The sequence below is a fragment of the Micropterus salmoides genome, unplaced genomic scaffold (assembly GCF_014851395.1).
Source record: "Micropterus salmoides isolate LMB-PRFRI ecotype aquatic unplaced genomic scaffold, ASM1485139v1 Ms_hic_scaffold_18, whole genome shotgun sequence".
NCBI classification, from domain to species: Eukaryota; Metazoa; Chordata; class Actinopteri; order Centrarchiformes; family Centrarchidae; genus Micropterus; species Micropterus salmoides.
In genome coordinates, this window is record NW_024040928.1 from 5,234,924 (window position 1) to 5,262,088 (window position 27,165).

Sequence of the window (27,165 nt, forward strand, 5' to 3'; positions counted from 1 at the left end):
CTGTATGCAGAGAATGTGATCCTGACCCTTTCACACATGAGGATATCCCTTTCTCCCCTTCTTTCATAAATAACTTTGAACGGCTTTCCAGATTAAATATTAACTGGTAAAAAATGTTCATGCCTCTGTCTGATGGCCTTGACTCTGGTTTTCTTGATAACCTCCCTTCAGAATTGCTACTCAACATTTGTCGGTGGATAAATATCAGCAGAAACCCAAAGATTATTTTTAAACGTAATTATCTTAATTTGAGTTAAGAGTTAAACCTATATTTGTCAGCCTCTGTAGCAGATAGAAACATAAAAAATATATGAATTTTTGTAATCTGCAAACACAGCAATCTGAATTTACAGCCATCTGTAAATTGTGCTTCACAGACTGCTGGGACCACATTAAACTTCTATTGCCTATTATAAAGAAAGCATAAAGAAAGATAAACTAGGTGTAAGTGGGCCTGTAACCACACACTATGGGCCAGTCAATCAAGCCACATACCAGGGCTGAACGATTTGGGGACAAAATCTAATTGCGATTATCCTGCCAGATATTGCCATTACGATTTTTTTTTATTTAAGTTTTGCTTAAGTTCAGCGTTCACTGCCAGTCTATTTTTGACGGAAGCCAGGTCAAGCAACACAGAGCAGATGAACCAGGCAGGAAGTCAGACTCAGAACAGCATAGAAAATCCAGTTGATTTTGCAAATAAAACACCCGTTGCAGACTCCCGATCGTACATCAACAATAAACACAGTTAAACAGACAAAAAAAGAAACTATTTAACTATGTAGCCTACTTAGCCATAGTAGAAACACAGAAATCAAGGACAACTGAACAAATAAGCAAAGTCTGAACAATTCAGCAAAATCAGGCAGGCAAAACGCTCTTATTCTGAAATGCTCCATGTGGATGTGTAACGTTAGCACACAAAAGGACAAATTAACAACACATTTAGAACGTAGGGCAGGCTAAAAGCTCCGCTGCTGTGTGATGCCAGACAAAACCGCGACACAGCCCCTGCCTGTGTCTGTTCCCACGTTTCCCTCTACTTTCGTTTGTGGTTGTAAAATGTACACGCCCTGTGCCCGCTCTGATTGGCAAGCAGGTCTGTCACACAAGGATGACAATGGAAGGAATCTGTAACTGCCAGACTGTTCGAAACGGGTCAGATGCGCTGTATAATTAACCTAAATTTTATTAGCTAATCGCGTTCTTTCAAATCTCCATTTCGATTTGAAAACGATTAATCGTTCAGCCCTACCACATACCTATCAATTTGCAGTTCTTTGTAAATTTTTAATACTATGTGGTTGATTGGCCATTTGTCGAGCGGCCCACCAGAAAAACTGCTGGTACTCTAGATGGCCAGTCCGCCCTTGCTCATACGTAATCACCAAATTACAATTTCCAATCCAATCTAATCCATTTTATTTATATAGCACATTTAAAAAAACAAAAGTTTACAAAGTGCTGAACAAGAAATAAAACATAAAAACTCATAAAAAAGCAATACAAGTGGGTTTTAAGACAGGCTTTAAAACATTCGAGGGTCGGGGCCAATTTTACCTATGCAGGTAGCTCATTGCACAGTTTATGGGCTGCTGCTGAAAAAGCACGGTCACCCCTGGTTTTTAACCTGGTTTTTGGAGCGACCAGCCGAAGTTGGTCAGACCTAAGTGACTGTGGGGGGGTCTAGACTTGTAAGAGGTCTGAGATGTAGTGAGGTGCCAACCCGTACAGTGACTTAAAAACAAACAATAAGATCTTACAATGTATTCTAAAATGGACCGGGAGCCAGTGAAGCGAGGCCAGCACTGGTGTAATGTGTTCATGCTTTCAAGTTCCATTTAAAAGACGAGCGCCGAGTTTTGTACTAACTGTAAATGTGAGAGAGAGGTTTGGTTAACTCTAATGTAAAGTGCATTACAGGTTTGATTTTAGATAAAAGCCTCAGGTGATAAAAACTGGATTTAACAACATTATTTATCTGTTTATCAAGTTTAAAACCATTGTCTGTTTTCACACCCAGATTTGTCACCACGGGTTTCGCATATTGTTGCAGGTAGCCCAGGTCAACAGAAAGGATAAACCAGCCCGACTGGGTCCAAACACAATGACCTCAGTTTTATCTTCATTTAGATTTAAAAAGTTAGAAGCCATCCAGGCCTTAATATCTTTTAAACACTCTAGTAGAGGTACGAGGGAGTTTTCACCTCTTTTGAGGGGCAGATTTTATTTACACAATTCTTCTTACCTCTTACCACTAATGGAATGGAGCCATCTCTAATTTATTTACACCTTTGCTTTTCTTGCTTTGACAAGTCAAAATGTCTGCTTTGAAAAATGTCTATAATATGTACTTAATGGTTGTTCACATGGGATTAATGTACCAGGTTGTCAGAATATATGTATAATATATAATAATATAACTGGTGATCTGCTGTTTCTACCATAGACATAGTTAGATTTGGGTGAAGGAAGGGTCAATATCAAAAATTTATTTATGAAATGTTCTCGACCTCACACCTGTTTCCTGTGTCCTCAGTATGAGCCTGTGATGTTCTTGATATTGCTGCATGATTTACAAGCTATTTGGAATGTTCTCTTTGTGGACCTCAATGTTTTTACGGACTGATGTTTTTTATCCTGTGAGGGCAAGATAAATAGTGACATTTGCGTGCAGTGGCCATTTCTGCTGATGGTGAAAAGCCTCCTGGGAATTCTTGCCTGTTTCTATGAATAGGGCTGGATGACTGATGATCGATCTATGAATGTTATTGCCATGAGTGGCTCTGGGATGATGGTGGTATGACAGCTTCAGGGTCGTTGTTAAGGACTGCAGGGAGGAATCAAAAACAGGTCTATACATAAATTAATATAGCTCCATGATGATACGGTCCCAGATTGGGAAAAAAAAAATTCTTGAAGAGCAAGCCACTTGGAGTCTATACAATATACTCCTCTCAGTGTTTCCATTAGCATGTTATGTTTCCATAGACAACAGGTTCCTATTCTGGGAACTAGATTGGTCCCATTCCCTGTATTATGCTCTCATTATTTAGCTTTTACACTCCTTTCTTCCAAGGCGTGTTTCTTGCAGGTGAAACTGATGGTATTCAAAAGTCACAGTTTAATCAAAGCAGACATGAAGTACAACATTTTTTGTGACTGCACCAACTCTCCGTGTTCCCATGGTGATCTAGCCCACAGGAGGTCACTTTGTTCCCTGGAAAGAGGCTTAATTCTGTTCCTCACATTCCTCAGATTACTCTCTGTAACATTAGTGTGGTATATGTAAGGCTTCACTTTTGTTTCTGTGAGATGGTGAGACAACTGTCAACCATGAGAGTGCAGTGATTTTAGCATGAATTCCAAAAGCTTAACTACTATTAAATCCACCTGCTGATTATCAAAGAAGCGATCTGTATAAGCTATCTATATGCAAGGTCTTAACAGTAACATGTATGTGCATCAACAGGTGAATGCAGGTACACCAATCAGCCATAACATTATGACCACCTGCTAAATATTATGTTGGTCCCACTTTTGACACCAAAACAGCCCTGACCTGTCGAGGCATGGACTCCACTAGGCCTCTGAAGGTGTGCTGTAATACACCTCATTTTTGCCAGGCTTGCTGAAGTATCATTTATTCGACTCTGTAGTCAGAAAACCTGACAAAAAAATAGATCTTAGAGGGGCAGACTCCTTTGGATTTCATGGTCATGATGTGCTCCCTCTATACACAAATCCAAATCTTCTGGTAACTCTAGTGAAGAGCACATTAAGTTGGTTATGAAATGAATCTGATTATTATTTCCTTTCCCTCTTTGACCCCATAAAGGGCGTAAATTGTTCCGTCTTGCTCTGGACTCCAGCTCTTGACACTTTAGTATAGTTTTGCTTCTCTTTGAAGTAAATGAGAAGACAAAGCTATACTGTTTACAGTATATCATGCAGCAAAAGTGGTCAGAGTAGCAATCATGCTTTAAACAAGCCCCCAGTTTACCTATTGTATCTTAAGAGCAGGTTTACAATAAACAGACAGGTGTAATGGATGTGCTTTTGTAAATTGGGACTTAGGATTATTCTCATCTCATCACCTCACTGCTTTTTTTGGTTGCCCTCATGGACTCAATTGTACAGATGAACAAAAGCTATGAAAATAAAATTGTATTTTTAAAGAATGAACATTTAGGAAATGTGAATATGGTTGCATTATTTACATTTGTCACAAATGTGCAAATTCCCCAAAATACAACTTTCCTTTTTATATTTTATGAGAGCCCAGCCATGAATGGACCATTATTGAAGCATTATTTTTGCAACCAACATCTAATCATCAAAATCCATTTGGGTCCCAAATGGTTTAAGCAATACCAGGAGCTTGTTTTTTTTTCAACTCATAACTCAAAATGAACACGAATAACGTAATGCACAGCAGAAAGAGACACAAAAGGGGAAGGAAGACTAAATCCTGTTCACGTGTTGACTCAGCAGGGAGAACGCATTGAGAAAAGTTAAACTAGATGAGAAGCATATCTGAAAGCAATAAAGAATACCTGAGAGCCTACTGCATTATCCATCATCACCTGCTTATCCTGCGTATACATTTTCGCCAATCTAAAATCTTGCCTAGGGCTCCAAAACCATCAGGGCCAGCACTGGCAGAGCAATAACACAGGATAATCCACTGCACAGTTTAGGGCAGGTTGACCTCTCCTAATATTACGACTTTTTTTCTTAACTTTTCAACACAGGTATGTGTTTTGAATGTGCAACAAGTTTTGAACATGAGCAGAAAAGTCCAGGGGTTTATAAATTAATTAAAATGAATCAATTTATTATTGACGTAAATAGGTGCCACATGCACATTTAAAGACGTTACTTCAGTCAGTCATGCCTACATGTGTGTTGACTCAGCATGGATGATATTAAATGAGAAAAGTTGATCTGCAGCTGAATACATATCTGAAAGAAATACAGAATGCCCGAGAGCCTTAGTGCATTATATTCTATTATACATTTAGATTTTCAATTGTCACCTGCCACTTGAATTTTTTTCTTTATATTTCCCTTTATATAGATAATATATTTTATATAGATTCGGCTGCTGAACTTTTTAAGCAAAATTCCTGAGGACTGAGGAGTGGAGGACCCCTGCAGTGGGTAATGTCACAGAAGGCCCACTCATAAACTGCACCAACCTCAGCAATACTGAAACTTAATTGAAAAGTTGGCAGCCCTGCTCTCCCCTGTCCCCACACACAATGCCAAGTCACCAGACAGCAGATCAGAGAGGCCGTGGTGGAGATTACTCAAGTTGACAACAACTATGCTCGTTACTATAAGTACGTGCAATAAAACCTTTGCAAGAAAAGGTAAATACTTTATCAATACAGCTGTTCAACAAACATGTAGAAAGTGATATTTTAATGTGCCCTGTCCCTTGTCATTTCATTTATGTATTCAGTATTGGTCAAAGAAATATATATATACATTAAATCCTTGTAGCTCTGTAAAGTAAGAAAATTTTGATTCTTATTTAGGGTTTGGCCAATGCACTTTTTTATTTGCATGCATGCTATAATCAGTATATTGTTGATGATGAACAGTATGAAAAAACTCACAACAATAATTAATTAGATCAAGCCACATTATGCTGCTCCTTACATTTCACCTTCTCATTAGATGCTCCATTTGTGAGTGAATATTGACAGGGATGAGAGGTACTTTTTTTCTGATGAGATTCAATGAGCAGGTGTGTTGGGGCTAATCCATTTTTAATGGAACATTCAGCAGGAAGTGGGGTTTCAAAAGGACCCTTCTTAACAATGCTAAATATAGCATGAAAGAGCGGTGAAGGCTTGCATTTTTAATGGATCAACAGGAAAAAAAAAGTCTAACTTTTGTATCCTGTGCATCACGCTTCCTGTAATTGTATATTTTAGTCTGCTGTGTTATTTTTGTGCATTGCATGTCACTAATTGCTTGTGAATTCATTTCACATCAAAGATTAAAGAGTGACAGCAGTGCTTTTCTCTTATGTTATTTCAGACTCATGTTGATAGATGTGGGTTTTACTTGACATTGTGAAATATTAATTAATTAATTAATTATAATCTTGTAATATAAAAGGCATTTGATCTGTTGGATTGCTGGGTGTAACAATAAGTTCTCCCTGTGATCTCTGTGCTTTGACATCGGTTGTCATCTTGAAGAAAGAATGCATCAAATAAATTATTCCGTCCCAAAGCCCATTTTCACTCCTTATTTTCTTTTTTCAGAAAATCATGACCCCAAACTTCTACACAACTCCAACAAAAAGCTGTACAGCAAAAAAAGACACTTCAGTGTATTATTAAAGATCTCCAGTGAATTAATTAACTTGTAAGGTAGCGCTTTATTCTAGAGTCAAGGGGAATCATAAATCTCATTCTGTATAGACAGATTAATGTCTCAAGCTGGAGACCTGGTAGTTTTGGGCACAGCTACAGCATCAGCAGTGGCAAGTGGCATCAGCAGTTCGAAACAAACAGGTTCTTATTTTATTGATTCGAAGCGTAACACCATCCAAATAATGACATGTCTTTTTAAACAGCTTGGATGGTTTACTTGTCCTAACTGTCCTAAAGCTAATGCTTTAGGTGCTGTTTTAGTGTGGTATCATGTGACTTATGGACAACGCTTTGAATTATGCATTTGCAGAAAGACAAAAGCATAAACAAAAGACTATAAATAAATGGAGCATATAAGTAAATGGAAGTGGATACAAAGAAAGAAACATAGATGTGTTTTCCATCTTTTTCTACAGAAAAACAGTACATTTATTCCAGAAGAAGAGGACTTGAAAATGCAAATGACAAATTTGCTGTTTCTCACCTGGGGACAATTCCAGAAAATCTGTTTCAAACCCAGCCAGACTCCTACTCAAAATCCAGGATAATGTTGCTGCTGAACTGTTTTAGGGGGAAGTGTGAGTGTATGTGGGTGAGGGTGTCTCATACCAGACAAATACAAGAATGGCAATCTTTGCAATGTGGCAAAACTTGCAGATATTAAAACCAGAGCAGTATAGAGGTTTTATCTTGGGTGCACATTGAATTTTCATATGGACTGCATTGAAGTGACTCTTATTTAATGAACAATCATTTAAACCTATATATATGTCATGACACAGGCAGGTACATTGTTATTCAGCATGGAAATTCAATGTTTAACATTATCATGCACAGTTTCAGGTTCATACTTTTATTTTGGGGGTCTACTAGAAAATTTTAACATGCTTTAATGTTCCAAAAACATATTTTTCCAAAATTGCCTCTGTCGAAACATGTCTACGCACCACCTCATCCTCTTGCTGGTGTGCTTGATGGACACGACAGCTACAGTAGCTTAGCTTGGAAAATGGTGATATTGTGCACTGAATTTGATCAATTTACTTTTTATCAAACCACAAATGAGACAAGAAATAATTTACAAAAAGGATAAAAAGCCACTGGAGCGCAGTGTTTCAACACAACTTTACCAAACTACAACTACTTTACAACACACAACTTTATAACTTTATTCACTGATTCTGGTGAAACTGGATCATATTTTATAGAGAAATGTTTTTCTGGCTTTCCCTCTTATGTCCTCCGGGTTACTCGGCCTATACTTTCAGTGATTTACATTTACTGTAGTGTCAGCAACAAGTAAAGTTATTTGTCCATCAAGAAACTCTGTATATCATAGAGAGGTGAGGCAGAGCAGCTGGAGGACATCAGACGGGAAACCAGAAAATATTTAACTTTCCTTCACAACTATTAAAACATTTTCTGCGAGACATACTAAACAATCTCCAGCTCTAGCTCAGCGATGGAATGTGCTGCTTGTTGTGTTGGCATGTCTGAGAGCGGTGTATTCAGTACGTGTTCAGCGAGGGCTGGAGAGGTCCTATGCTAGACAGATCTGTTCATGAAGTTTCAAAGGCAGCCAAATTTGTGCGTTTGCACACACATTTACTGAAAGCTGACTGAAAGATACTGTTTTATTTTTATTTTTTTTCATACTTTGGAGGTCACAAGCGGAATACATTTTTATGTTGAAAAGACATGAAAAAATGCATTTTGTCTAATATGTGACCTATAGCCAGACAAGAACACAGATGTAGGAGAATTATTCAAAACTCTGAACTGAATTTCATTTTTTTTCTGCTTTCTGCAATATCTTCCCCAGTTATGGTATGGTTATGGTTAGAGTAAGTATTTGGTTCTGGCAAAATTATTCAATGCAGGGTAGAAGTTGTTTAAGTGATTTATGGGGAAAAAAGCAAAAGAAATATTGATGTATAATGATTTTAGTTTTCTTATGCATGCACATTTTGCCACGAAGGTGTCCAGAGGGTGCCTAATTTTAAATCTGACACTACAAAAAAATACCAATGCCATCAGATTTTGTTGGTTATCTTTGACATATCCAAGACTCTTATTACCACCAAAGCTCCATCCCCCTACAATTTATTTTATGGAAAAAAAAAATTGTTTGTTTTTTTTGTAATAAATAATGAAATAATTCAAATAAACTGGCATTGATTGGGTTAAAGATCAGAGTTAGTTAGTTTTAGAGCAGTGTAGAAGTTGTGAATTATGAAAAAGAAAACAGAAACAGATATATTGATATATAATAATTATATAGCAATTTTTATGTGCATGTACATTTTTGCCACAAAGGTGTCCAGATCGTGCAAAATTTGAGGAGGGCCTAAGGTTTAAGCTCACAGCTAGCTAAAATGGTATATGAGCTAACAGCTGCAATTAGCCAGACCAACAAATGTAAGCAGCACTGTGGAAATGTGTATTTGAAATTAAATTGGACAAATGTCCTTCTTGATTGCACAAAATGCTATGGTTTATAAAAGGGAACCAAAATATTGATTTGGATGTGAAGCTTGCTTATGGACTTCCCTGTGTTCGTCATCACTTTCGGATCACTCCTTGCGATATTGGCTATTCTGTCATCCTGACCGGTGGGCGGAAGTAACTGACACGCTCTCTCGCCATGTGATGAATGTGTTTTAGGGTCTGCATGCCACAGAAGTTTTAGAGCAGTAATTTAGTTTAATGACTCTGTGGCTTTTTAGTGTGGGCAAGGTGAAGACAGGAGGGCAAAAGCAGCCCAGACCTAACGTGGTCAGGCTGTGAGACTATTGTTTTTTTCCACATTTGTCCCTCAATGGACGGAAGGGGAACACGTGATTCAGTAAAGGTTTGCAGAGAGTGTACAGAAGCTTTGAAGTTGTGCTTTGTAGCTGTTGTTTTGGCGCAATAGTTCATCAGTGTTGTAGGTAAATGATGAACTGTTACAACCAGCTAAAACTGTATTTATGGTCAGAGAATTACCAGAATTAGGTGATAACTGGAGCATAGCCAGGATTTTTAGAAATACTGTCTAAGTGCCGGCTGAGACTCAAATAAGGTGTTAACAATACTCAAGCCTGGAGGGGATACAAGTATACATGACCATCTCCAGTTCTGCAAATGAGTCTGCAAATGACGTAATTTTGGTGATATGCCTCAAATGAAACAAGACTGCAGTACTTTAGTGACCTGAGCATCACTTTACTGCTCGGAGCCAACAAATTATTTGAATTTAAATTGAAATCTTTTTTCGAACATGCAAGAGAAAGTATAAAAAGATAATGCTTAAAAAATTAGGAGAAAAAAACAGACTGGTTATAATGCAAGTACTGGTACCAGTCGTAGGAGTAATTTGATTTAGAGTTATTCAACTGGAGATTCAGCACTTAAGATCGGTCAGAGATCAAATCCAGCAGCAAGGGGCAGATTTACCATTAAAAATTTATTTTAGAATGATTTAAGGCAGAGGTAGACAAAAGCAGGCTTCTCATTTTTAGTGCCGACTGTTTCCGTCTGACTTAACAACTGTTGCTCAAAGATTCTATCAGCTGTAGTTTGGTAGCTAACTGTTTGAGTTTATAAGAACATCCATCTCTAGCCGACTTTTTAATGTTTCCAGCTGAATTGAATGAAACTGTGAAAACCCTTTGAAAATGGATCCTACCACCCCATGGGCGGCCCCGATCTGCAAGATCCTGGTTAAATATAAAATAAAATTCTTTTTGCACTAATGATGACGTCGTTACATTGCAAGCTTTGAAAAATCGCATGACAGCCAGTCTATAGTGAGAACGTGTGGTGCCGCCAGAGGAGCAATGATGAAGGTCTATAGGAATGTAAATGAGAGATTGATAAAAATACTAAGAGTCAGTAGTTTAGCATAGTTAGCATAGTTTAACATAGTTTATAGTTAATATAGTTGCTATTACATACTAGTAGTAGTTGACATGAACTGTTTTATGAGTTTATTTAGGAAAATCTGATGGAAAAACATGTCCAATTTTTTATTTTCTTAATTTATGACACAATTTCAATAATTCTATTAATTATTATGGTTTATTGACATACATAACCTCTTAGTTTAGATCTTAGGGATATGAATCTTTTGAAGATACTCCAAGAAATGACATCTCAATAAGCAAAACTACCAATGCTACAACTGGTGGACCATTGCTATTGCAGAGGTCAAAGGGTTAAATATAAATGTGATGGCTACATACATGGTATAATTATGTAATTATGAAAGAGACTGAGGCTTAAGATGCATGTCCCAGCCAAAAAGTCATGATCTATGTAGAAGACATACAAATAAAGTAGGAGCATTATTCTTGTTTTGTCTATGTTGACAACTAAATGTTCAGTTTCAATGCCATATGCCAGAATAAGGTTGAGGGTGTGGTCTAAACAGTATTTGGGATTATAAACACTGACAGAAACCAAATGAATCTAACAGTGCGATAAATATAGTACTAAAGGTAATTATTGTCAACGTCCACATGAATATTAAAATCAACTACAATCATTTCATTATGTGTTTAAAGGACTAAAGGATTTGATAAAATGATTTAATTAATCAAAGTGGTCAGGGGGCAGACGCCATCATTATGGGGTCAGCGTGTAGGACTGCGATTCTTGTCTCTTGGTCAGAACTCTGGGTTGTCAAGGTTTTTGCTCAATAATGAACTCAGTTAGATTTCTAGTGGAATGAATCAGACCAGGGGCCTGTACTACAAAGCAGGATTTCATTTATTTTCATTTATTTATTTATTTAACAGGGACAATGCACAATATATATACTGTACCAGATTTAGCTAAAAGCTAATTCCCATTTGCAGTTCAGTGAGGTAACGGTGGTTCACTTCTTACCGGGAAACTTCGCCTTGGTAACTTACGGTCTAGAGCAGGTTAGCCATTCCGCACAAGTTACGCTCCAGATAAGAGATCAACGCTATAAACAAACAGCCCGCTTATGAATCTTTTGCTATTTGGGCGAAGGTACACACACACACACACCTGCATCGTCTGCATACTTAAACAGTATTGACCACTGTGTCAAAGACTAAGCTTGGGTCACAAGTAGAATTGACATTGAATAAGCAGGCCGTAATTCAAATTTAGAGTTGATGTTTTTAAGTTACAGAACTACTACTAACCTACTACTCACGGATGCTAAAACCAAAACATTTGTAAAAAAAAAAAAAGAATGACATGATCCCATTGTCCTCAATAGCAGCTGCACTCTGAAAAAAGCTAAATCCACATGATGATTGTTTTTGCAGGTTGCCTTGCTGGTAACAATCCCCAGTTAGTGCACTCAGAACAGTTTTGAGGACCAAGTGCTGAAGGCCTTCACTGCAGTTGCCAGTGTATTTCACCATCTGCAGTGTCATACATAAAGGAAAAAGTGAAGGGAAAGTAGTCAGACTTGTTCATTTGCTGGCTGTGTGTGTGTGCGTGTATTATACTCATAACTCATGTTTTAGGGATATAAGGCTGTTTACACTACATTGCAGGGACTTGCCTTCCCTAGGGGAACAAAATGTCCCCAAAATGCAAATTATAAAGATTTAGGGTGAAGACTTGGTTAAGGGTTAGGGGCAGGGTTAGGGTTAGGCAAGTAGTAATTAGGTTTAAGGTTAGGGTAAGTCTCAAGCGAATTAATGTCAGTCAATGTAATGTCCTTGAAAGTGATAGAAACAAGACTGTGTAACTGTGTGTGTGTGTTTGTTGGCGAGAGCAACAGCAAATGAGAGTCTGATATTTCCTGCACGCTCATAGTTGTGGCTGTAAAGAGGGTAGTCAAACTATGTGTTTGTGCCATTGTTTAGGGAACATCTCGGTAACACTGAATTAGTTTTACCACTGCAATAATCGGGAATTGAATCTCTGAATCTGCTGCTATGTTAACTCACGCTGGCCTTCCTTTGTATCAGTCAGTGAGGCCCTAGTAAAAATATGGGCATTCAGTTTTTTCTATCTCCATTCAGACATTGAGAGAATTGTTTCCTCTAAAGCTGATTAGCACTGAGTGTCAATCATGCTGTCCGCCATGTGCTCCCCTCTTTCCTGTTATTTTCTCTTTGTCATTGATTAAAACTTCCAGAGATGAAAGAAAAGAGCAGTCTGACTGCGTGCAAACCTATTACATACACAAAAAAGATATATAACTCAATAAAGGAGAGGGAAAAAGCCAAAAAGCATGACACCACCTCTTTTAGATGCATTAATAAGTAGAGGTAACCTTTATGGTTCATCTTAAAGCGCTGAGAGTTTTCTCGTGTTCTCCGTTCCTCTCGCTGTCAGCGGGACTGTAGGATAGCGAGGTTTTCTTTACCACCTAGTTGTTTGGTGGCGGTGTCAACACAAGCATAGCGTGTACCATGTGATGACTTAGTTCTTTCTGCTCCTAACGGTGGTATCAATAGGGCGCAGGGGTTGTAGCAGACTCGAGCAGTTTCTTTAAGTTGGAAGCTTAGGAATGTTAACATCCAGCCTTCAGTATGGCGCTGGCTTCCGTTGGTGCAGCATGTTGTGATTGTTGGCAGTAACATAAAGTATAACTGATTTGAAATAAAAGCTAAACATAAAAAAACACTAGTTTCGGGAATAATAAGGGTCAACCTATGTAGTCCTGAAACATAATCAATTTTGGTTTACAGAAAATTCTTCTGCCATTGATCATAAAAACTCTCAGGGTGTCCTGGCGGCCCTGGATTGCTTCCAGCCAGTGACCTGTGTTGCATCTTGTAGCCCTCTCTCTCGCTCCAAATAAATAAATAAAATATATTTTTAAAAAACACTCAGCATGTACATCCTGATAATCACCAATTCTTTATGCATTTTAGATACAGTAGATACAACTATATAGATTGTAATGCAGGTGAGTTTAAAAATCAAAAAATATAGATTTTTTTTAACACAAATCCTAGTAAATATATGCTGTTAATCTGATTTTTGTTCTTCTTCAGTGGTGTTAGTAATGATACTGACCAGGGACGCATTAACAGATGGGCTCATTATTATCCACCTCCACCTGCTAGTAATCAATCACTGTAATGAATCCCAGAGCAATTCCAATCATGTCTAGAAAATTACAGTACTAAACATCGTACTTGGTAACTGGCGAAGGGGAACGCAAGCGGATGCCTCTGGCGTATTGTTGGGAAAACCGTGGGCATGAATTTCCTCTCTTTCCACACCCTTTAAACCAACTGACACTAACTAATTGACTTGCAGCACAGCTTAATAAAACTAAAAGCAGGAAAAGCCATCTAGCTGACTCATTATATAGGACATATCCTTTAGAGTTAATTAACTTTTTTTCTCCGTGTCAGACAAGGGGAAATTTATAATGCTGTCAAGGTTAGCAATCGCTCTCACTTTACTGTCCACCTGCTTGATTTGAAAGGAATTTTTCCACCCTGGTGTTGGCAGAGAAACTTATGGATGGGCCAAATCCAGTGTTCACTTGTACTGAAATATATATGTTTGAGAAACATTAAATTGGTTCTAGTGTTCAGAAATCCATAACACATTCCATCGCAGCAGTTCCCCCTCCCATCAGAAATGCAGCTCCAGCATTTTACAAGTAAATGAACAGTGTGAGTGGGTGGGCGGGTGTTCCTGTGTGGGAGATTTTGCACTATGGAGCATATGCCTTTGAACGTTGTGTATTCATGTCTATATTTTTGACTGGTGAAAATCCCACAGATTTGACTCACATGAATGGGCTTGCTGCAGACAGATATGGATGATGTTTACTGATGCATGGTAGTGAGGACTGTGTAGAACTCTATCTCAGATATGAAAAGAAAAGGAAAGCCCCTGTCTCTATTAAAGGAGACAAACCAAGGCTGTTTAGGTGTAAAATGAATGTTTTTAATTGAATATTTAATCTCTCTTGTCATGCTGAAATTGTTTAGCAGCCTTTCCAGTGCTACTAAAAATACCTATATATCACTGCATTGCTGCGCTTAACATGGCAGCCTCTAGGACCTGCGAAAGGATGTAGAATCAGTGAAATACATATTTTCCTGTATTATTTACACACTACAGTAAATTGTGATGCCAGCTGGTTGGTTACACAGCCCTCCAAAATGTATATAAGAATCTCATAAAAACATATAAGTTAACATAACACATAAAACCTTTAGAATTTTTTACCAGCTCTATCATGCAGTTGCTGACTGATAAAACTAAATATCTCTTTCAATTTTCTTTCAATTTCTTAATTTTTCAATGTTCTTTAACATAGAAACAAAGAAGGATCCTGGATAAGAAGCCAGTCAGACATTTAAATCAAAGCTGCAGCGAAAACATAGTGCCATAGTTGTCAGTTAACTTCTCTTTTAAAAACACCCACGTTGCCCAAATTCTGAAGAGTTTATTAGTCCAGTGGAAGTGGCATGGCTTGTCGCTCTCTGTCTCATTTAATTTATGGATGTAATTTCCTGCTTTTTGGGGTCAACTTTTGTAGCTTGCTTTTTGTATCTAGCAGTGCTTCTTGCAAACAGTGGAATTGCTTTTGAAAAAAAACAGCTTTTGAAATCCTTCTGAGAAATGGAACATTTTCCTTCTTAAGAATTATTAAAATGAAAATAGAGTGATTTTCCATACCATTTTTTATGTCCACAGCGCTAACACAAGTCTTACTGAATTTGTTCTCTCTTTACTTCTAGGCCATGGAACTAAAGGGGTGTTCGAGCTGCTGGCAGGCTGGAGGAGAACAAGGGAAAATCTCCCCTTCAAGGAGCGCGTGGCGGATGCTTTTGCTGACGTGATGGTGTGCTACACCATGACCAGTTCACTCTACATCATCACCTTTGGCATGGGAGCTAGTCCTTTCACCAACATCGAGTCTGTGAAAATTTTCTGCCAGAGCATGTGCGTGGCCATCCTGGTCAACTACTTCTACGTTTTCTCTTTCTACGGCTCCTGCCTGGTGTTTGCTGGACAGCTGGAGCAGAACCGCTACCACAGTGTTTTCTGTTGTAAAATCCCCTCTGTGGAGTACCTGGACCGCCAGCCCACATGGTTTAAAACCATGATGAGTGACGGCCATGACTTGTCCACTCACCATGACAGCATCCCGTACCAGAACCACTTCATCCAGCACTTCCTGCGTGAGCACTACACAGAATGGATTACCAACACCTATGTCAAACCCTTTGTGGTTATCCTGTATCTCATCTACGCCTCTTTCTCATTCATGGGATGTTTACAAATCAGTGACGGATCAAATATTGTGAACCTGCTGGCAAGTAACTCTCCGAGTGTTTCTTACGCTCTGACCCAGCAGAAATACTTCAGTAACTACAGTCCCGTAATTGGTTTTTACATCTACGAGCCCATCGAGTACTGGAACTCCACGGTGCAGGAGCACCTGAAGACTCTGAGTCATGGCTTCAACAAGATCTCCTGGATGGACAACTTTTTCCATTACCTACGAGTGGTGAATGTGAGTGCGTCAACCAAAAGTGACTTCATCACCATCCTCAAAGGCTCCTTCCTTCGCAGCCCGGAGTACCAGCACTTCACTGAGGACATCATATTTTCCAAAAACCGTGAGACTGATGAGTACGACATTATCGCCTCACGCATGTACTTGGTGGCAAGGACAACCGAGAAGAAGCGTGAAGAGGTGGTGGAGCTTCTGGAAAAGCTTCGCCCGTTGATGCTGATTAACAGCATCAAGTTCATTGCCTTCAATCCTACGTTTGTGTTCATGGACCGCTACAGCTCCTCTGTCATCTCGCCCATCCTGACCTCAGGCTTCAGCGTGCTCACAATCCTCATCCTCACTTTCTTCCTGGTCATCAACCCCTTGGGAAACTTCTGGCTCATCCTCACGGTAACATCTGTGGAGCTGGGCGTCTTGGGTTTGATGACCCTCTGGAACGTTGGCATGGACAGCATCTCAATCCTGTGCCTTATTTATACCCTCAACTTTGCCATGGATCACTGTGCACCACACCTGTACACTTTTGTGCTAGCCACCGAGCACACTAGGACGCAGTGCATCAAGTTGGCACTGGAGGAGCACGGAGCAGCCATCCTACAGAACACATCCTGCTTTGTGATCGGGATCATGCCCCTAGTGTTTGTGCCTTCCAATCTGACCTACACACTGTTCAAGTGCTCCCTCCTCACTGCGGGCTGCACTGTACTGCACTGCTTTGTCATCCTGCCCGTCTTCCTGACCTTCTTCCCGCCATCCAAAAAGAGACATAAGAAAAAGAAACGGGCCAAACGTAAAGAGCGGGAGAGGGAGCGGGAAAGGGAGAGGGAACGAGAAAGGGAGGAGATAGAGTGCATCGAAGTCAGGGAGAATCCAGATCATGTCACAAACGTCTGAGTAATTTGTAATTTTAGCACTGAATATCAGCGGGTATCCGTCAGTTATTGGCGGATTAGAAGTGTTCTAATGGGCAGGCACCTCTTGAGGTGCAAGGGAGTCCGAGATGGCCCCTAAGGAGTGGGAACTGGTCACTCTCAACCAATAGCAGCTAAGCTGACCAGAGTAGAGCGCAGCCCCACTGGTCAGTCATTCAGTCCTTCAGTCTGGACAGTGTATCTCATTTGTGTATCCACAAACTGCAACATGCTCATGGTTCTGAAGCTCTTTCCCAACTATTTGGTATATAAAAACAATTTAGTTACCAGAACTTGTGCTTGCTAAATCCGTAAGTGAATTCTAAACATACAGTATTAGTCCATTTAAATATTAAGAATTCTATATTCATCTCTTGCGGCCGTTATCTCAGAAGTGAGGAGCATAGCAGTCTTTTAAGCCAAGGACACTCAGACAAGTTGGTGAAAGTGGTTAGTGTTATCATACAAAATTGTACAAATTAAACTGTGCAGGCCGTGCACACACCTTCCTCCTCACACCTAGATAACAGAAACAAGAAACAAAACCAAGTGGAAAGAGAGAGACTGTGGACAGAAAGCACACCACATGCTTTTCTGTAACAATAAAAATAGCTGAACAGCTGAACTGGGCAGATGGCATACACTGTGTCCATTATGAAGAATTATCTTGCACATTGCACTGTGTGAATAGAACTGTCAAAGTTTAAATTAGCAGGAGGCATACATTCCTGCTTTATTCCAGCGGTCATAGAAGGTCTTAGGCAATGGCAAAAGGAACTGCAGTGGGCTGCAGTGTATGAAGAGGAAGTGATAACTGACTGAAGTGCAGCAGTATTTAAAAAGGCAGTAAGCCTGAGTATGACTTAAGTAAACCCTAAACTGCTTTTGTACCTGACCAGTAAAACCAAAAGCGAAGAGTGTTTCCTAGGCTTGAAATATTGAACTTTATAGCAGGTGTATAACAATGAAAAGTTTCTGTTAGAGTATGACTGTCTCTTTGATCCACTTACAAAAGCTTACTGGCATGGGATTGGTAATTGGAAGGTCTGAATGTGATTCAAAACTAGCAGTGGTGCCAAATAGTGTACAGATTTTTTTTTTGCTTGACAAATTTCTATAAAAACAAACAAGTCTAAGTAAGTTTGAACTTTCACAAACATGAGCCATGAATCATGAATTATTCAAGCTAATTGAATGATTGCTCTATAGTGGTGTTCAGGCTTGTGACACAGATCATGAAGCAGGCTTTAAATGAGGCACTTTTTGTAAAGTACACTGTCTCTGAATAGTGTGAAAAGCTAATAGAGAGCCGAAGGGAAACTAGAACTTCGAGATTTGGTCCAGAAGTAAAATAACTCAAAATCACATTGAAGGTTTGTCATAAAACAAATTACAGAAAATCTAGCCTAACAACATAACCTTGCTCATGAGCATGTCATTCACTTCATTTGTCTAGACAGGGATAGTACATTTCCAAAAAATAAACAAATAATACATAAATATTTTTCTATGTATTTAAAGGAGACCTATTAGCTGCTTTTCCAGTCCTATATTGTAGCACTGTGACGCTTGTATGGCAGCTTTGCATGATTCAAAGTTCAAAAAACCATTTTTTTTTGTTATACTGACTCTTCATGTAGGCCTTCGTTTCAGACTTCGTTTCAGACAAAAAAGCTGTAGGTGCTCCTGTCTCTTTAAGGTACCCCTTGTGAAAGCCCACTGTCTTCTGATTGGCCAAGACTTGAAGCATGTTACCAAGCTCAGACTGAGCGTGTGGCAGCACATGACCATATATGGAACACCCGCTTCATCTGACTACGTAGAACAGAGCCCTTGGTAGAAAAAGCAGTTCAAAACAGATCGTTCAGAACAGGAGGAAATCTGAGGTTTTTGCTCATAGGGATGTCTTATAAATGCTTTAACCTCATTTTTGAAACGTTGGCCATGTTTAACATGAACATGCAACATTATAATATTGTAGATAAGTCATAAAATGTGGAAAAGCATAATAGGTCTTCTTTAATATCTTTTATTACCAGCCATTTAGAGGGTAAAGAGCTAGATATGTCCTTCCAGAACTGGTGGAGACCAAAACACAGTTAGAAAAAGAGGAAATATTTGACTTCTATTAGTCAGGCAATCAGAAACAAATTGGGAAGTAAATGCTAATGTTGCACCACTGGTTACGTATCCACTAACTCATATGCCAGAACAAGGTGGTAATTTTTCAAGCATGTTCCACTGTGATCCCTTGTCACAATCACAAAAGGGTTTAAATGCTAAAAGCAAGTACTGTAAAAGACGCTTATTGATCACAATATGGAAAGTAAACCCCAGGAAAGTGTTTCACTTTTTCAGAAAGGCCAATTGAAGACACCCTAATAGATTCCATTGAGCAACAGAAGTAAGTGAACAGCACCTAGCCTGAATTGACATCAAGATTTCGGCGCTCTATTAGAAAAAAGTTAAGGTGCAGACCACTACTAGATCTCTACTGCCTCCTGTAGGCCTTGAGCTGGACTTGTCTATGTTGTAACTGTGTATATTGCCTGAATACTAAAAATAACATTCCATCAAAATATTAATAATAATAATAATTTATATATGATTTGTGGAGTTTTACTCCACAAATTTCTTTCTTCAACAGTCACTTTTAGAAATCCAAAATGGCTGCCATCTCCCCAGATGGTAAACGGTATTATCTATGTGTGCCATAGCCTGATAAGAATCTCTCTTGCTGTCCCAAAACAAACAGATTCAAGGTCAGCAGCACCTACAGATACAAATCTCTCCCTGACCTCTGGCAGGCAGATCTTGGCTGGTGGCATGTGATAGAGAGGCCCCATATGTGAGCAGATGTGGCTGATTGCAGACCAGTCAATACCTTCTTTGGGGATTGTTAGCTCTTAAGGGGCTGTCATTGTAGTGAAACTACTGTCTTGTTTCTTTGTGCTACCACTGAGAGTGAATAGCTCTCACACTGGACAACTAATCTGGCAGTTTGGGGGAGATTAGATTGTTCATGTTGTACCATATTTCATTGAGAAATAGCTGTTGATATTTGACAGTAATTTGAGGGAAGAAGATTGTCATTCAGTGACAAGTCACTAGTTTTAAAAAAGGCTATTAAACCAGCTTGTGTAAATTAATATCAATGAACAAATGAGAGACAAAGGTGGAAAAAATCATCTTTTACCTGTCATACTTTACCACAAACACATTTCCTGCTTTTGTGGAATTAGAAAGTCATTTTAAGTGCTTAAATGTCAATGATGAGAACCATATAACTTTGAGAAACCAAACATTGCTCTACTTAGAAATGAGGAGTTTTTGGCAAGCTACTTCCTGCAGCAGCTGCAATGAACATCACATTATGTAAAAGCCATGTCACCACATCATGTATGTATAGTAAGATGGCATGAAATGTTTGAAACATGGGAAAGAAATGCAAATCTTAAATAATTTACATGGACTGTGTTTGCATGGTACTGTATTGTATGTATGCATGTATTTACTTTTCTGTATGAAGTCTGCGTATTTTTAGTTTTTGCTACTCTATAGAGACTTATGTTTGTTGTTTCAATGCATATTCTGTAACACCATGTGCTGCAAAAGAACAAAATGAGTCATATCTGTTCCAAAATGAAAGCCAGAGGATGTTTCATGTGTAAAATAACTGTAAATGACTCTTTTCTATATTTTCTAAGAAAAGAATATACTATAGAAAGATTTTTAATGACAGAATTTTCTTAAAAAAAGACTAAAAAGGGGAAAAAAGTTGAACACAGTAGGCCAGTAATAAACAGTGGAATGTTACCAGTATACTAGATCGTATTCCTTGCACACTGCAGTGTCAACGTTTGCTGATGATTTATGTTTTTATATGGGAAATTGTGGCCACCATTTTATTGTATGTTTGTGTGTCTTGATGCCTTTCTATTCTTACATTTCAGTGGAGGGAGTTAAGGAAATCGTTCATTACTCAATAGAACAGTCTATCAGACATTGTAATGATCACTTATTACAAAAGCTTTAGGTTGAAAATGTACAGAATATAAATGGAATCTCCAATTTAGGTCTGAAATACATCTATTACTGTTTAGTATACGGCAGATCAAGTTTAGCAGCAAAGAATATTTAGCATTATTGTTAACCCTTCTGGGCCATCATTCCTAAATATACTTGGTGTCCTCTTAGACAACCTATCATTGCTGCCTAGAAAGCTATTGCTGTTATCTAACCACATTCACCACTATTCAGCTGTCTTACAGGAAGCATCATTCCCTATGCCGAATGCCATGTGATTAGGCTACTGCATATTTAAATAGCATCATTAGAAATTACTAGAAAGTATTCTTCTATGGCAACCCACTGAGTCTTACCAATGGGTTATTGAAACACTATGTTATATACAATATTTAACACATATTTATAGTGTCTTCTTTTGACGAAAATTCAGCCTAAAGTTAAGAGTTTAGCGTTATTAAACATTTTTCCTAGTGTAAGCAAATCCCTTGAAAAGGCTAAAGCAGACTTAACTCTGTCTGTGGCGCTCAGCTCCAAGTCACTAAAGACCATTGGTTCCCACTGAATTAATTCATTTGTAAAAACAGGGGCACAAATATATTGTTTTGTTTTTAAATAGGCTGAATGATTTCCTAAAACAGCTGGACACATTTAAAATAAACTACAGTGTGTGTGTGTTCATAGTAAATTTTAAATTAAAATTGTAAATGATAATGAAGGAACATGTCACCCAGAGCAAAGGTGTGGCTTAGTGTCTAAAAGTTTCTGGACAACAATGGAACTCTATGGCACAAAGTAGTACAATAAGGCATGCTTTGGATACACACTCTATACTTATAAATTGGTGATATTAGTGTTTTCGTGGGATTTGTTGACAGTGAGATACAGAATATTGCCAATCTTATTCTTTAAAAGTAGATAGGCCTGGAGTGTTTTGTATCTAAATTTGATGAGGTAGTTTACATGATTTCTGCTCTAAAAACCGAAGCTTTGTATGTTTTTTTTTCATATTTTCATCAGAGGTATTGCTGTGTACAAATATAATTTGACTACTATACATTTATAGTAAAAGTTGAGTCACATTTATTCACCCACTTTGTCATCAAAACTAACATAAATGCATGAATGCATTCTTCTCAAAAACAAAATAATGGTGACCATTTTATCATCATACCTCTTCAAGTGTTGCAGTTTTAAACAATTATTTAATTGGGTCCATTCTGTAAGCTCTGCTATATGGTGTGTTGTAGCCCTTTTGCTACAATTTGTCTTCTGTAGGGATATTATAACTCAAGTGTATGTGATACTGTGACAATACAGCTAAAATATCCATGTGACAGATGGGCTTCAAAAGGGATGTTAGCGGTGGTTACCTCGGAATCTGTTTTTCACTAATGAAAAAACAGAATCAAAATAGAAATAAATGTGAAAATTGTTAGTGGTACTTTGAAAATCCATGTTTGAGCAGGCAGATGTGTGTTCCGTAAGTCTCATGGAGTCCTTTGACCATGCACCAGCACATTTCCAGTTTGTACAACCAGGGACAGCACAATATTTCCACAATACAGGGCAATAAAATTATGCAATCACCACTTCGCTTGTTGAATAATCTACATTTCAACCACAGCCTCAGAGGACAAATTACTGTTTTATTGTAAGTCATCTATCTTGTATGTCAAATAACTGAGCCAAAACATAGGCTCATGTTGGCCTCATTTATCAAACCTACTATTTAATGGCATCTAGTTCAGCATTTTTCATTTTCAGTTTCAACATTGTGCAGAAGGTAACAAGCTCAAAAGGAAGTAAGGTTATTTTAGTAACCAGTCCTACCTTAGTCAAATTCTTATCTATCTATCTATCTATCTATAGGTTTGCGTTGCTGTCAAAAAACAATTTCTGTGCTACTCCCTATCTTTGCCCATGCCTTGTCTGATTTGAATTGTGACCCAAACACTTAGAACTAGGATAATATACATGAGTTTAATACATGAGTGTAACGCTAGTAAGAGTACACTGTGTTGTTTGCTCCTATTATACCTATGTATTTGGAGGGTTCTGTTCAGTTTGATTTTTGTCCCAAAGTCTGAGCCTTAAAAGGGTATACCACTAAATTTAAGAAGGTACATTTGCTTTGTGGTCTCTATGGAAAGTCCAGTCAGTCTTATTAGCATGATGAGCTCTCCCTCAAATCACACAATACCCCCAAAAATAATTGTTACCGAAATGTTCAGAGAATGCCTCTTTGAGGTTGGGAGAATGTTTACATACTACTTAATGTTTCCATACATATCCCTAAAAAAAGTATGTAATGTATCTGCAGCATTCACAGAGACACAAACTAACAATCTTGAACAAAGACACTTCAGATAGAAGTTCATCTATTGTGCAGACCTCTCTAATTCTGGAATATCTTAACTCATTTTCTGTTCAAGTCAGGGTAAGTTAAAATCATACTACAAACAGTGAGCTACGGCTTCAAGCTGCTAAACTCCAGTCACTCCTGCTGAAAAAGTGTGCCTTGTGGAGGAATTTTTCATTTACAAGGACGTATACTACGTAAATTTGCTAATTTGTGTGAAGCAATAAAAAAATCAAAGTGGTTTCTGCTGTATCTTTAAATTGTACCGTATTATTACTCACTCTGCAACATTGTTAGCAAACCAAAAATGTAGCTGTTTTCCTGTCAGCAGGTTTAACTGTTATGCTTAGTCATATCGTGTGGGAGGCTAACTTTATAGACACATCTTTTAGGTTTAAAATTGGTCAGTATTTTTGTGCAACTACATCAATTACACCAATCCAAGGGCAACATTAGATTAGTCTTACATAACGTTTGATACCATCTGCTGAGTGTAATAAACTATGTTGTTCATAGTACATTCTTTAAAGTGAGTTGCTTAACAGCAAAAGTGTCTACAAGTGACGCTTGTGGCAGAAAGGTTAATTATGGTGGCTACGTAAGTCTGTGCTCTTCATATATTTCCCAAGATTTCAGTACAGATGTAGATATCTTTAAGATTGAGTATATTTCTTACACTGTGACTGAGATGTCAATGTGAGGTCTTTAGAACCATGTGCAGTACACTGTGATGAGATAACAAAGTTGTCAAATATTGTTGGTTGTTTGTTTGAATAGGTGAGTGGAAGAGTGTTGACTTGGAGCATAACTTGTCATTTAATACTGTCACCATACTGTGGACTTTTAAATGCTGTTCATTCTTAATGCCTTTCTCGTAACTATTAAGCTTACAATAATAACTCACAGTCACATCACAAGTTGTACCTATGTTGTTGCTGTAAAACTGAGAGAAGAGCATGCATGTTTGTGCCCAGAAGTTATGGTATGGTATTCACATATTTGGATTGTAATCCCCTTCTTTCCACCTCTAGTCACTGTTAACATTCCCTGTGTCATGTAAATGCTAATTTCACTCAGCTGTTAGACCTGTGTACAGCCCTGCATGGCTTTGTATCATACACAAACACATGTGCACATATGTTGCCAAGGTATGGTCTTCAAAGAACAACAGGAAATGGCTGGCTGACTCTTTGTGTTGCTTGTATTTCTGGTCTGGTTCTTAGGTGTTGGCAGAGCTTGAACTCTGTTTTGTCTTATCTATGCCTCTTACCTTCGCAGCAGGAAGATTTAACCTCATTTGACTGAAGTGAGAGAGAGAGAGAGAGAGAGAGAGAGAAATACAGGGGGAAAAAGAGTGAGAGGAAGAGTAGGCAGGGATGAGAGAAGTGTTAGAGGGAGGAAGAGATAAAGAAAAACGATGCAGGCAAAACAGGAGGTAAGCCCTTATTTGAATTTGAGAAGATTGAAAAAATTTCAGGAAAGGGAGATGTTGTATAAATAGGGGATACTGGGAGAAATGTTCATGTTGAGCCCTTTGCTGATATAATGAGTGTTAGCGGCTTATTTTACTTTCAGCACGTAGAAAGTTGCTGTCTGTTGTGACAAATGCAGATTGGCTTGTTTCAGAGGAAAGTGACTATCTTGAAAAGAGCAGATTCCTCCATAAATGACAATGTCACTCTCAGTTTTCAGGCATGCTTGGATCAAATCCAGTTTCCTGGGAGGAAAATGGAATTACCTCACAATTATCTCTGTTTTTTTATAGCATGCTTAAAGGAACATTTTTAATGGGTACTCCGGCACATTAGTATTGCTCTTCTATAAAGAATGAATTCAGAATGCTCTGAATAAAAGATAGCTTGACTTTTGGATTCTACTATGCAGGGTCAGATTAACAAACTAACCATACTGAGCCTCTTGATGCACTTATTACAATCTATTTTATATATAACCCTGCCTGAGGTTTGCTGTATGTCACTTAGGTTGTGAGAATTCGACTAAAGAGTAATTTGAGTAAGGGAATGCACCATTTGAGGATAAAATTAAATTAAATATTAAATGCCCTGAAAAACTATTTTGTCTGTCAGCTTCTTATTATGAGCATGAGGTCCTACATGGACACACAATTTTCTGCCAAAGTTGGAGCAGATTTGGTTATGTCACATGTTTATTTCTGTTTTGGCCTGTGCTGTTCTTATTGGTTTGAAGTGGGCAGGACTCAGTGAAAAATGTGATGTCACATACTTCCATGGACCAGTCAAGATTCTGCAAAATTTAATCAATCAATGTTTGCTCATCAAATCACCCCCAACCCAGATTTGCTGAGTTTGTGAGTGTAAACACTATTCCAAAATATAAGTAAAAATGGCTTTTTTAAAAAGCGTATAATCATACATAAAAATAAAAATAATACATAAAAATGAAAATTAATACATTAAAATATAAATAAATAAAAATAAAACAAACAAACTTAAATTAACTGAATTACAAATCAAGTTTAAGTAAGACATGAAAACAATAGGGTTGGGTTTCTGTTTTGCAAACTTGCTCGCGTTTATATGGAATTTTGCTTATTAAGAAATAAGATTAATAAAATCTTTTCTTGACAGGCATTCATCACAAAAAATATTTAATTTAAGTTGAGTTTCTAATTTTATTAGCAGAGTTCCTGGTAAATTCAGTCAGAAAAGCAGAGGCCTCTAAATTGAAGGGTCCTGTGTTCGAGACCCACATCATGCAAAAGAGTGGTGGTGGTGATGGTGCAGTGGATAAGACATAATGCCTTTGGTGTGAAGGACCTGGGTTTGAATCCACTGTGAGACACCAATGTGTCCCTGAGCAGGACACTTAACCCATAGTTGCTCCAGAGGCATGCGACATCTGACATGTATTGCAATTGTAAGTCGCTTTGGATAAAAGTAAATGTAAATGAAAGAGATTGGTCAACATCCATCAACCTATGGATGCTTTCATTCGTTTGATTTTCATTTGCCCAGCATCCCCAAGCAGAAGAAATTCCACCAATCCAATCTCACGTTTCCTGACGGCTATGTCAGACTCTTTTGAATACTCAAAATAAAACAAAAAAATGTTTTCACACGATTTTAATTTGTAGGCAACTGTTGCTGGCATGAGAGGGATATATTTCAGCACCAGCCGCTATCAAAGTATTTTGATATTTTTTGCCGCTAACAAAGTATATTTATAGTAATAATATAGTAATATTATTGCTGGTGGGCCAGTTTTGGCCAGCGGGTCGCCTATTGCCAACCACTGCATTATCCATTCAGGAGTGGCTGTGGTTCAGGAGGTAGAGGGGGTTCAGAAGATCAGCGGTTGGATCTTAATTAAACAATGCCTTGTCAATTTTTGTGCAGACTTCTTCTTGGACATCGAGAGCTGAGCATAAATAAGTCTAGATTGTAAAAATAAAGTTGTATTATCCTGTCGAAATTCCGTTTGAGCTACTTTTTACATTTGCATGGGAAGTAAAAATAAATATTGGGAGATGGGACAGCCCTGACACCTGACGCATCTCACGGTCCATTCTAAATCTCTTCAAAGTTTGATAGAGCAATTCAATCAAATTATTCCCAAAAGCATATAAGGTGCATGTTGATTTTTTGAAGTGTTCTCCAAATCAAAATAAATCAAGAGCTTTAAACATAAATTGAAGCTCTATAGAGTCAAAGGCCTTGAGAATGAAACTCTTATGTAGTACCAAGATATCAAGGATGAGTCTATAATTAGTGTTTAGGAATGTGATAAGATGCCAATTATCCAACATTAAGACATCTTTCTGGGGTTTGGGGATTAAGAAACCCTGGCAAAGTGAGGAAGGGAGTTCTTCATTGTTGATAAAAACATCAAGCAAAAAGGGGACAAGCTCTGTTGGGAACATTTTGTAAAATTCAGAAGTCAACCCATTTATTTAAGGCCATTTCTTCAATTCAAATCCTCCAGTAAAACTGTTGACAGGTTAGATCTATATAGAGTTTTATAATAATT

General features: G+C 38.1%; 1 protein-coding gene across 1 annotated transcript in view; it reads left to right on the forward strand.

Annotated features, from left to right (window-relative positions):
* ptchd4 (patched domain containing 4) overlaps positions 1–25,473 on the forward strand; it is a 45,402-nt gene extending 19,929 nt beyond the window's left edge. The window contains exon 3 of the mRNA XM_038726064.1: positions 15,077–25,473. Coding sequence (XP_038581992.1) covers positions 15,077–16,752 — 1,676 coding nt within the window. The 3' untranslated portion in view covers positions 16,753–25,473. The remainder of the gene's footprint in view (positions 1–15,076) is intronic.
* Positions 25,474–27,165: the final 1,692 nt, after the last annotated feature.